We start from the raw sequence: 13,153 nt of genomic DNA, 5'->3' as shown, positions 1-13,153 counted from the left end.
GGTGGCACTGCTTTTACAGAAGTTTAGCCCCTTGCCCAGTTCCCCTTGGTGTCAGCAAAACAGATGTTCCCATGATGAAAATTAGAGGAGGTATTTCCATTCCACTTGAATTTTCTGGTCAAGTCATCTTATCCAGTGCTATTAAATTCCTTGTTTGCCACACCAGGGACAAAGACGCTCTTATTTTCATGCAAGGAGAGGCCAGTTTTGTCCAAACGCTAGAAAGATTGAAGTGCCCAAGAGAATCTAGAAGCTTGAGATAGTGCATGTTGACCTTGTTCCTTGTAAGGACAGCTCTGTGTGGTGATAACACTTTATTTTCCTGAGGAGATCAGCAAACTGTTTGCTTTTAGTGGCGTTAGATGCTGGATACCCCAAAGGTGGGGTAGAGCCAAGATGATGTTTATGCTGTGACCACGTTGACAACTGTTTACATATCCCATTGAAAAGAAGAAACTATTTCCCGCGTCTTTGAACATTAGACCTGGCAGACCCCGCAGCTGAGGGTTGGGCATGATGCTGCTCCAATCAGAGGAATGGCTTCCCGCCCTTGTTGTTGATGGTCTGCGTAGAGTATTTTGTAACAGTAGACTTTCTCAGGTACCTTTCCTGAACCCAGTCTCCTTAGAGGGTGTTCTTCTAAGCAGAGATGCCAACTGAGCCATCTGGTGGGCTGAGAACGATGATATCGGCAGTATAATTAGCATAAATACAGGGGGGGTTTAGCTTCACCTTACCTGGTTCAGGAAGGGCATCTCTCCAGCATTTAAGAATTTTTTTTTAAATGTCTCATCTCTTATTTAGCTCAGTCATTAATAAGAATGTTCTACTTGTAAAAATAACTCTGGATAATCTAAAACTACGTTTGAAAATGCTTCCAATATGCTAGCACTTACTATTGCTAAATTGTGACAGGTGGTATAGCACTATTGGAAAACAGTTGTCTTCCACTCTGCATTAATACCCATTCAAAATGGGTGTAAAAGTGATTGCTGCTTAAACTTTTAGGAAGCGGAGTGTATGTCCAGAGATTCACGTACTCTGGTACTGCATTGATTCATACAAGAGCCTGGATGGATTCAAGCAGGAAAATGGTGTGCTGCGTTCCATTAATCTCTCACAATGTTGGTATCATTTAATGCTACTTTGCTACTCCATTCAAGTGCCAGCTCATAAATTGTTTCTAATGAGTATCTTGTTAGATCTTGTGATAATGTTTTCAGACTAGAGGGTACATTCTTGGAAAAATACCAGGCCTAACTAGGTTATTGAGCTGTAGAGTTGTTATCCGTTAGGTAACTGAGAAGGGAAGGTGGAGGTGAAGAATATCAGCAGCTTACAATGGAAACTGTATGGAGCCAAGTAATCCTAGACTTCTGTCCTGAGCCCACACACCCGCTCTCCTAGTTCTGAACTATCTTCAAACTTGCGTAAGCAAACATCTGTCCTTTGGAAATATACTGTGAAACACAATATTCTATTGCCGAATCCCTTTATCTCTTCGCAGCAGAGAGGCAGAAGAGAGTAAAAATAGTGCTTGGCAACTCAGTTGTGTTTGGGGACAGAGAGGAAGCCTGTCTTAGTGTTACACGTTCAACAAAAATGGTCCTTTCTCTGTGGGTGTGTTTCTGATTTACTTCTGTGGTTTAATTTTAACCTGCTGTACAATGTCTGGGCTTAAAGATAAAATAGTTCTTTATTACCTGTCCTTGTCATTGTTTTTGATATGCAGGCTGAGGACTTGAACTAACCGGACCACCAAATATTTAGTAATATTTGTCTTTGGCCAAAGACTTTTCTTCAAACTGTATTTGGTTTCAAACTATCTCAAACTGAGGTAACAGCTGCTGATTTCTGGTTACTGAGACTGGCTTTACTACAGCACAGAGAACTCTGCAGGGTGAGAAGGACGTAGGTAGAATTACTACAAAGCTACAGAAATATCTGAGTTCATGTTGATGCCATAGTTGGAAAATAAAATTGTTTATCTCCTTATATTGAAGTTCCCTCTGTATACCAAAGCGCCATTACTTTTAATTTGCTCATTAGAGCCATGCGTTGCTGCTTTTCTCCTCCACTTACAGCTTATTTTTCCATGCATCAAACTGAAAGGAGGAGGTACAAATTCATTGGCAACAAAGCAAGCAAAGATGTTGAAAACAGCAACAGCAAAAAAAAAAAAAGCGTTCTTCAGAAGTGGCTTATTTCTGTAGTCTGACATTCCCATATCTGTTCCGACACTTCCCACATGATTGTAGTGGTACCTCAAATCCTTTTCAGGGTGATCATTCAAGACTGTGTTTAAAAAGAAATGAAAAATCCACTGATGAAAATAGAAGCATGGTATGGACGACAGGGTAAGTGGGAGCTCATCTGAAAAGAGAAAGCTACAGTAAAGGTCTTACATTTCAGAGTGTGAATTTTTCAGGCTGGCCTGATACACAAATCCCGTCTGCATTGGCCTCCCAGTGAAACACAGCAGATGTATACGTTCTCATATATATCAAAAGGCACTTAGGGTCCGATGAGGAGATTTCACAATTACTGCAAGACTTGAAATTCTATTCAATAAAAAATCCAGTGAGATACGGTGGGTTATTTGGGGTTTCTGTATGTATCTCTGTGAATTCTGTCCTGGGTATCTGAATTTTCTAAGTAGACCTAGTATTCCATGTGGAAATACCGAAACATTGATAATTCTTCCATTGGGGTTTTGAGAATAGAGCAGCAAGATATTTGAGCACACTCACTCACATGGTCAGTTTTCAGTGTAAAACCTGCCTTAGAGATTTCAGGCATCCATTGAGAAGCACAGAGGACTTGTTTTCTGGGATACAGAAGAGCTGTTGGTACTTAGTGATGTCATTATGTGGCTCCTGCCTCTTTGAAGAACTGTTTCTTCAAAACCATAAATGAACCTTCTCAGTCTTTTATTTCTTTCTGTTTCAGTGCATGGACTTAATTGCTTCTTAGTTTGTATTTTTTTAAGGATGGTAATACAGTGTGGTGGTATTCTATTAAAAAAACCCAAATACAGCAACTTAGTAGCTTTTATCAAATGCTGTAGAGCAGCATTTGATAGAAACTAATAATGCCTATGTCTTCTGCGTGCATCTGGCAGGTAATCTGGCATATTCCCATTTTGTATCCTTAATACCTGTGTGATCTGTGAATCGGAGAGGCAACAAACCACGCAGTTCGATTTATACCAAAATCATCTCCTCTGTGTTTCGGGGTGGGCTGAGGCAGAAGGGAATATTTTTGTTCTTCACATAGAGAATGCATTTTCTAGGCTGAATTTATGTTTGTTTCTTTGGTAGGATTTTTCCAGTTAAAGATGTACCTGCAGAGCCTGAAGCTCTTACACACTGGCTATATCAACGATTCATTGAAAAGGAGGATCTCTTGACACATTTCTATGAAACAGGTAGGATGATGTTTAGCAAAGAGAACGGTCCTTTTCTTACAAGGATCTCAAAATGGTTTAAGAACATGTGTGCATTCTCCACACGAATAGAGTAGTTATTAATGCTAAAAGGGATTAAATACGACTCTTACATGAGGCAGGTTATTTTATCTGCTTAGTCTGGCTATTTAGCACGTTCCTCTGGCGCTTGTACCGTTAGAGAAAACTGATCTAAGTCACCTCTGCAGGTCTAATGCGGAACCATAGTCCTCTTCTGCTTCCTGTTAAGCTGAACAGAAAGATGCTGTGATTGGAAGGATCCGTAAGAATTACTTAGAGCACAGAGTCCTGCTCTGCAGCCCTGTGCTGTCAGTGCTGGCCTCCGTGCTGAGAGGTACTGAGGATCACTTCCATCATAACGTGCTTTCGGTGTTAATGGAGCAGAGGAATCTAAATAAACTTAGGGTATTAACAAGCTTACTGAAGGGATACTGGCAAACGTGTGATTTAAAATATCAGGTAAATACTTGGAAACTGTAGCTGGATAAGTGTTTCCTCAAGGCCCTTTTTTTTTTTCCATCCAGTTGATACTTCAGTATGTCATCTGTCCTCCAGCAGGTGTGTGTGTGTGTGTTCAACATACTAATAAAGGAATTCATCATCATAGAAAAAAAAAAAAAGAAAATCCAGAGAGGAAAAAATAGTTTTATTTAGACACACAGGAAAGGAAGTTTATCAAACACAGACTGAGTGGGAAGATTCCAGATGAAATAATGCAACTTGTCTCTGAAGAAAAGCAATCTCTTCATTAGCAAGTGGCACAGTTGTTGAGGGGGAAAAATATTCAGTCTCTTGAATGAACTGAGTTTTATATTCCAGAGTGACTATGTTAAACAAAGACGCTACTTCTAGTAGCTGACTTATTGCAAAGGCTGCTTTAATTCAGTTTTGAGTGCTTAATTTATCAGTGCTAGTGCTTAAAAAGATTAATTAAAAACCCAGAGTTGTATTTTGCTTTATGAAACATTGCTGTTACTCATCCATCATTGATGGCGAGAGTCAGACCCTGCTGTATAAATTGCATCTGAATGCAGATATTGGACTTCACTGACAAATAAGTATGTGAATCTGCGTAAAACTACAAGTGTAGTTGATAGGAGGTAAGGAAGACTTGTTATGAGACATCATTTCACAAACAACATTAAAATAAATCATAATCCCAAAAAATCTAACTAGACCAGAATTTCAGAGAGTATAATGAATATAATCAGATTTATTCATTGAAATGCACTTCCAAAATAGGATAATTGGTTATAATTTGCCAATGTAATCAGTATGAATTAATAAGACATGTTTTAAATGTAAATGCTATGACATCCTATCTTATTAGGCATAAATTAGCATAATTTAAAGTTGCTACCATTTATGCCAGTTGAGAACTTGCTTGCATTGCTTTTGTTGGCTTATGGCAAAAGTGCTTCTATAGTTCTCAGAAACCCCCTGGAAAAGTCCTGAGGCCTAATGTGAGGGGAATCCCTAAGGCTGCTCCGGAGCTGGCTTTGTGTTACATTGTCTCAAGTTGGTGTGGTTTTTAGACTTAGGGCTGTTTCAGCATTTTGATTTTTTAATTTTTTATTTTTTTTTTTTTTTTACATACGCACTGCTTAGGAACTTGTCTCAGTTCATAAAGTTTAATTCATAAACCTGGAGTAACATTTAATGCGAAGTGAAACTTGAAAGTTGGTATTGACAACGTGTCACGGCTTAGGCTGAATTGGCCAATGATGGTGACAGATGCTCTCCCCCCACCTCTCGCTCCCAGGAGAAGAGGAGGAGAGATAAAGAGACTTAGGAGTTTAGAAGGAACTAAACTACTTTAATGAAATATTAATAATAAAATAAAAAGGAAATTATGAAATAGATACAACGTATACAAAACTGTGTCAAGCTCCCAGGATGATGTCACTGGGGAAGTCCCAGACTGGACTCAGTGATGGATGGGAACTGGATTCCAGCTCTGGAGTGAGGAACACATGGGTCACGGTCAAAGGCAGATGAACAGACAGGGTCCTCGTCGGACTTTGGCCATTGAAGAAAGAGGCTGACCCTTTGATCCCTCAGCTTTTATACTGAGCGTGGGGCAGATGGGATGGAATACCCTGTTGGTCAGTTTTGGGTCACCTGTCCTGTCCGCTCCTCCCTGCGGGTGGGAACCCTCTGCACTTTTCCATTGCTGACCCTCCAGCGGAGCAAATAACAAAATTAGGTGACCTTGGTTGTTACAGCAATAAGCATAAGCAAGAGCCTCTCTGCGCACTGTTCCTTGGCGTGAAGCATGCACAGTGTGGTGTTAATTTCAGAGAGTTAGAAGCAGCCTAGCTAAGAAGTAAAGTTACTGCACAGAAGGTTGGTTCTGTTTTACCTCAAACCAGGACACAACGTCATTGGTAGGAATATGGGGTTTTGACATATTTTTATTTGGGAAGAGGAAGAAACAAAGCCTAAAACACGTCTTTCCTTTTTGCTGTCTTCCTAAGCGTTCAGAACTTTAATGGAGAAACCCTGTAATATTAGGCTTCTTAAAAATTAAACAAAAAAAGTATCTGCCTAAAATTTGAATATGAAACTGTCCCATTCTTTCTTAAAGGTGCATTTTACACATTTCGTTTATAAAATTAAAAATGTTTACAGTTAAGTCTAAGCAACACAAAGACTCCTATTTTAGCAGCTAGTGGAAAGCTTGTGTTGGCAAGTTCATGATTTCTCTGAAGTCTTCAGCAGGATGATTTTGTACACTGCAGTAACAGAAATGAGATTACGATTGGCAGGACAAAACCCCTTGGAGAGTAATTTTTAAAAAACCCTATAAACTAGGAGCTTATCAGTTAGAAATGAGTACTGTACATTGAAGTCATCGTGTTCCTCATTCACTCTGATCATAAGCCAGCTGGTGAGATGTAACTAAAAAAGTAGGGAAATGTCATCCTACAGAGTAACAGGGAAGGGGTTTTCACCAGTGCTGTGCAAATACTCCTTATTGTACCAAATCTGAAATCTCATCCCGAAATTCTGTGTATGGGTCCATCATCCCTGTTCAAGAAGTATGAATTGAACCGGGAAGAGGGACAGGTAATAGGTGCTAAGGTGATCATGGGGAAGGAGGAGCCATTTCTGTGAAGGACAACTAAAAGTGCTCGGCTTGTCTCAGCTGGGAAAGTGAAGGATGCGTTTCTCTGTGAGATACAAGTTGGCTTGGGAGAGAGGGAAGAGACCATTACTATCGGTACCAAGGAGAAGGGAAAGTTATTGAAACCAAAGGTCAGTGTTGGTACAGAAAAACAAATGGGCCATGGAAAAGCAAATGCAGCGTAGCGTGGACAAATAGAAGCTCAGCAGTGAGAATTACTGGGGAATAAATGGTGTGGGAAAATCCGTATCAGTGAAAGAAGGATGAGACTCATCAAGGGTTTTCGTAGGGGTTTTTTTTAAATTTAAGAGCATTCATACAGGAAGAAAGGCTTTGTCTTAAATGCTTGATTGCAATTCCTCCAGTGATTGCAAATATGAAGCATAGAGATAAGTTGCTCATGGTACCTAATTGCCCAAATTGTGTGGTTTCTAAGATTAAAAATTGACACTGCTATATCTTTAGTCTTTGAATCATTCATCTCTTGTTCTTCAGTGAGTAGTTGTGACTCCATCGTGCTGCAGCAAGTACATCATCTTCTCTGGCACATGTGGAGATTTTATATCCACCGTTCAGGATTAACAACAACAAAAGTGGTTCATATCATCTAGGCTTTGTGTATCTCAGTAAAATGTAATGCAAATTAATTAATATTCAAAATATGCATAAATATATGCAAAGAATTTGCTTATGATCATAAAGCTGGGATGTATTCAGACACATTTAATTTAGTGTTCTAAGTCAGAAAAAAACAAAATAGGGGGAAATGAATTTGTTAGTTGTCAGCTGTATCTCCTGCCAGTCTTTCTCATCTAAACAGGCGTTTCAGTAAAATCTTTCTGGAAAGCTGCATGGCAGATTGCAGTGCTTCCTTAGTCGGTACCACTGACTGGCCAGTCAGTGGTCAAACAACATGTGGAAACTGTTTTTTGAAATAAAAAAAAGTGTGTGTGTATATTTATATTTGCAAGAGGAACCTTGAGAATGTGTGTGTGTTGCTTCTTCACAGTACACAAAATCGTTATCAAGCAGCTGTACAGTGTAATATGGAATCCAATCAATTTGATCATACAGATGTTAATAAAGCTTCAGAAGTAACACAGAAAACTTAGCTGACAGTCAAATCTCCCTGCAAAGGTTGAATAAAATGAGGATAGCTGATTTTAAGGAATGCTTTGAAGTTTATGCTTAAAGTTTATATCCAAATGAAATGAAAATTGTTCTTAATTATTAAAGACAAGGGTTGTTTTGTTTTGGTTTTTTTTTAGTTTTCTTGAAGATAGCTGATAATGCCGGGGGGGGGGTAATCTTTTGAAAGTTTAAATATAATACAAAAGTAACCAATTAATCGTTTGTGGGCACCGTTGCTGGGACAAACAGCGACACTAGAGGATCATGCGTTAAGGCTATCGTTCCTGCTCCAGAAGCATTAAACATGTTTTCTTTTCTCTTTTAGGAGCTTTTCCTCCACTGCAGGGTCAAACAAAAGCTATTTCTCGGGAGATGACCCTCAGTAACCTGTGGCTAGTCGGCATACAATCACTTGCATTTTTGTCAGGCGGTATGTGGTACTGCATCTTTCAGTATTTTTATCATTGCCTATTTTAAAAGTGGAATGGGACCTGAGGACACAATGGGAATCCAGGCTCTTGGAAATGAGTATCTTGTTGTATGTGCAAATGTGAATATTCAAGAGTAAAGGAAAATACTGGACGGACTCTTACCTCTCTTTGGGGAAATTTTAAACTCCACTAAAAGTGAAGATGAGTAACATAGTGACCTGATGATGTATTATTTTAAGAATTGTCTGTATTTTTAAAAAATGTATACTCTCACCCACACGTAAGCAAATTCAGCATTTGGACAAAAAGTGCAATCGTACAACCACCATAGAAGAATGTCTGTGGCAAGAAAGCTCTGTCACCGCAAGTATTTCTTGGCATTGTAGTTAGAGCTCAGAAAATTCAGCAACTTGTCCCTTCAGTAGTGTGTGCAGCGTCAGTGTGGTAGAGATTCCTCATTTGCACAATCCGTACTTTCTTGCAACTCATTGTGCTGGAGTCAAAGATACTCGACAGAGCTGGTGGCAGTATCTTTGTGGCTACGCGAGTCAGCAGTTGTTGTACTAGACGCATTGATCCAAAACCAAGACCTAAATAAGATCCAGCGTCAGGTGTGTTTTGTGAGGAATCCATCCTCAAAAAAGCATTGCAGCATCATAGTGTGATTAAAAGCCATCCGCGTTGGATGGATCAGCCCATCATTGCTGTGGTCTTACCGTCAGCTCTCTGAATTCCGTGTGCTGCCAGTATCTTGTATTATGAGGAAGCTTGGAAAATATAAAGTCACTTGGTTAATTGTCCCTTTTTGTTCAGAATGCATCTCAACGGTCATTATCAGGTTTCAAAATGCACTCTTAAAGGTGAAAATAGAGTGAAGGAAAGACATAAAACTTAGGGAATAGAGGAAAGGTTTATTTGTCATACATGGGGAGCCAGAGCAATTCTAGCTGTTTCTGAAGGTCTGCTGGTGCTGCTGGTGATTTTTAGCCACCTTTGTATTTTGTATACTGCAGTTCAACCAAGGTGACCTTTGAGTGGTTCATAGAGGCCTTTTTCTCCCCGCTAGTTGCAACAGCGCTAAATATACTTGTGGGAGAGTTTAAATAATTCAATGCCAACCATCTTAATGTTTTGCTAAGGAGTAATAGAAGAAAAACTAGTTTCTTAAAAACATAGGTGTAATTGCTATCATAAATCTCTAGGAAGATGCTACTGAAAAAAAAAAATACTCTGAATAACCACATGGAGGGCAGTATTAATTAGCTTACCACTGTGCTAAAATCTTAGTGGAAGAGTTGAATTGAAGGGCAAACTGGAACAGCGGACACTTTCAGAGGTGTAACGTAGGATACATTTGAAAGGATGTCTGTGATGTGCGGTCTTACTTCTGGCAGGTCTGGTTGGCATTGTGTTTACGTGATTATACACAGATTTGAGAGCTGTTCCTAAAATAAAACTAATCTCTCTAAATACAGGCAGGGTAGCCAGAACTTCAGCTGTTGGCGTACTGCCTTCTACAGAGTAATTTTACTGAGAACAAAGTAAGCCCTTGGTAGTTTTGGCTCCGAGTTAGCAATATTGATCCCCTTCTCTCTCCCTCTTTGCTCCATGAATCCCAGCGGGTGGTGTGCAGGACGCAAAAGCCAGCCAGCGTTCCCTTTGCATACCAAAATATGAGGCCCGACTTAATGGAAAAATCCCGACTTAACGGAAAAATCCCTAGTCAAATATGCCACTCTATCCCCCCAAAAGCAGTGGTTTCATCCTAAGGCAGCTCAGTGGGATGGTTGCGACGTGACCCATCATAGCAAGTTCCCCTGAACTTCCGTAAAAGAAGCCCTGCAGGCGGGAGGCAGCGGAGGGCGTTTTCCCACAGCTTCAGGTTTTAGGTAAGAGGCTGTTTCGAAGTCCCATCCCTTTACACACCCAAATTCTGGTGTAAGGTAAAATCCCTCTAAAAAGAGGTATGCCCTGAAAGGAAGACAGTCGTGGGAGTATTTTTTTTTTTTCCTTTCCTGTTGCTCTTGCTGAAGTACAGCTGATGGAATGAATGTATTTAATGTGCTGTTTGAAAGGAGGGTGTTGGGGCAGCCCAGCGCCGTTACTGTGTCAGGGGTTGTGTCTGCAGCACATGGGCCTACATGGACTCTCAGAATTGCAAAATGCAGGTGAGAAGCTACTCATTTCTGTCCTCCACCAGGTGGTTTGATCAGAACCACAGAGATGCCTGAAGTACAGCTGGTTTTGTTTTGAGCTAGGACAGGCCAGAGTGATATAAAAAGGGAAGTTTATATAAGCAGATTGCACAGCAGTAACTCACATCAGGAGGTTGTTCTTTATAAACCCTGTGAACTCCCTGTCAGAGCATATTGTTTTTCCAAATGCAGTCTTTTTTTTCTTTTTTTTCTTTTTTTTTTTTCCAGTGGATTGCAGCCAATAGTGAGTGTTCACACGCTGCCTAAAGACATTAGTAATGCGCAATAATATTGCAGATAATCATTTGATTTATCTGGTCCTTTTCATATTCAGTTTGTTCCTCCGTAGTTCTTACTATTGCGAGAGATCTGTTTTCCAGCACTGATTGTCGTTTTGGTAGGGTGAGTAAACAGTATTAGGACTTGGGCTTCTTTCCTGCCTGCACTGGAAAATGTGAAGCGAGCCTGACGCTGCGTCTCCGTACAGCTGAGCTGCTTTAGATGACAGTGGAATGAAACCGTTGTTAACAAACTCCGGAGCACCCTCCCACCGTGAATCTGGATGCTGCTTCATGAAAGAGAATAAATTGGATAAAAGAAGTTTTTCTATGAAGGGGAAAAATAAAAAACAAACATAAAATATATGCAATATGTAGGAAATTCTGTGCTAAAAATACCGTGCTGGTCAAGACTGTTTGGAGCTCAGCAGGCGAGTTTGTAAAACCTGAATTCCTGTGGGTTGCAGTTCGGTTCTACCTTCCGGCAGTTAGTCGGCGATACAGGTGTAGCGGGCGTTTTGCTGCGCCATCCAGGGGCTTCCTCTTCTGAAGAGTTCAAAATGGGTTTGATTGATGGCAAATGACGTTAATGAACCCTACAGTTGGTCACAAAATGGTTAATTAATATAACTTTGAATTGCTATTAGGAGAAATATGATGAAAGAATGTATGAAGTGATACAGAATGAAAAACTTACGGTAAAAACGTGAACTGAAAGCTGTTGGACGCAGAAGGGAGAACATGGCAATTTAAGTGTATTGCGAATAAAGCTGGTTCTCTGCCAGGGTTGCACACCAAACGCCTGTACGTTTCTATGTTTAATTGTTCACAAACAAGTTGTTGCAATTGGAATGATGCAAGTCCCTAATGGTTTAGCATTTACTGCTCTTTGAATGCATTCACACGAAGAGCGTCTGCCCATTCACAAGGAACAGTGTTTTCTCCCGTGCCCTTTGGGGAGTGCGCCTTCCTTACAGGTTCTCTTGTATTTTATGTAGGGTTCTATCAAGCTTTTCAACAACGATGTCTCTTGCAGGAGGGATTTATTGTTTTTTTTTTAAGTTGCTCTCATCAGATTTTGAAAAGCAAGATTTCAAGTTACCGTGCTCACTGGAAAAGCAGAAGCTTCCTTCTCCCTCCTCCACCCCCAGCATCAAAAATAAGCTGCGTTGTCTTACTGCAGTAAAAATGCGATGATCACTGTGGTACTGTTCATTATTCACTTGTTTTGCAAACGATGTAACTTTTTTTTGTCTGACACTGCCATAAAGTGCTGTTAACTTTTTTCACCTTGTTCGTACAAGATAATACAGATACCGATCACTGTGTGTGACAGGATTCAACTGCTCTACTTTGCCTTGACATAAAATTCTGGGACCAAAGGTACTTAAATCTGGGATTTCCAAAACCTGAGACCGGGGTTGGGTGCATTCTCTTGATAGCCGGAGATTTTGTGGTGATCTGATGCAATCACACAAAATAATTACACATCTGGGGTACTGTATTGTTTGGAAATAATGGAGCCATATGAAATAAAAGGTTATTTTGCAAAATTGCATATTTGATAGTTTTTACACTTTTTTTTTTTTAAAAAAAAAAGGAACAATTGGAAGAGCATAATTGAAAGCATACTCTGGTTTAAATGTCTGCATACATTATGAACACTTCTGAGCAGCTTTATTTTTTCTATAAAAACCGTAGACTACCTGGCTGTGATACAAATGAAGTCTTTAAAAGGATTCTATGCATTTTAAAGTTAAACCTTTTATTTTATCATTGGATAATGAAACAATTATACAGTGAACAACTGTCCTATTAAAGTGAGCGAGTTCCTTAAAATTACTCTACAATGGTGTTCATTTTGTATGATAAAAATTACTTTTCTTGATACCAGTTATTTTCACCTCCAATTTTCTCCTTCTCTCCTGTGTTATCTGCATTTTTGTTTTGTATGATAAAATGGGTGCAGAAGCCTGTAGTGATTTTGCAAAGGGCTGGTCGTGTTTGGAGTTATTTCACTGAATTTATTTCATTGGATTTTTTTTTTTTTTCAAATCTTTCCAGCAGCCGAGATGTCTTTCAGAAATGTAGGCGGATAGCAGAAGCAGCATTTGTCTACAGAGATTATTAGGTGTCTTTTCCCATTATTTTTTTTTTTGTGTGGTAAAAATAAAGTTGATTTTTTTCAAGTTTATTTCATGTGCTTCTAATCCTTAATAGATGAGATTATTTTCTTTGATGGTTGTATTTATTGTGCTTATATCTAATAGATACACACAATCTCTATTGTGCTCATGAGCACACCAAATAGTAAAATGGCAGTTGGGTTCACTGTACAGCTGCAGTGTGAATTTGTGATAGATAACGTTGCTTATGAGAGCTCTCATCAGGAAGGACGCGGAGACAACCGTTTCTGTGCCAGAAGCGGTAAGGGGAGGAGTGGGGCAGTGGGGAGGAGGGGGATGGCAGCTTCTGCAGCCCCCGCTCGCTCGGGCTGCGGAGTTTCTCTGCAGGTCACTGCACAG

At 39.8% G+C, this 13,153-nt stretch overlaps 1 protein-coding gene across 1 annotated transcript in view; it reads left to right on the top strand.

The window, feature by feature from the left end:
- LPGAT1 (lysophosphatidylglycerol acyltransferase 1) overlaps positions 1–12,821 on the top strand; it is a 67,862-nt gene extending 55,041 nt beyond the window's left edge. Inside the window, exons 7-8 of the mRNA XM_074168511.1 lie at positions 3,321–3,427; positions 8,050–12,821. Coding sequence (XP_074024612.1) covers positions 3,321–3,427; positions 8,050–8,201 — 259 coding nt within the window. The 3' untranslated portion in view covers positions 8,202–12,821. The remainder of the gene's footprint in view (positions 1–3,320; positions 3,428–8,049) is intronic.
- Positions 12,822–13,153: the final 332 nt, after the last annotated feature.

This window comes from Numenius arquata, chromosome 2, assembly GCF_964106895.1.
Source record: "Numenius arquata chromosome 2, bNumArq3.hap1.1, whole genome shotgun sequence".
Taxonomy (NCBI): domain Eukaryota; kingdom Metazoa; phylum Chordata; class Aves; order Charadriiformes; family Scolopacidae; genus Numenius; species Numenius arquata.
This window is presented reverse-complemented; position numbering and strand designations above follow the sequence as displayed.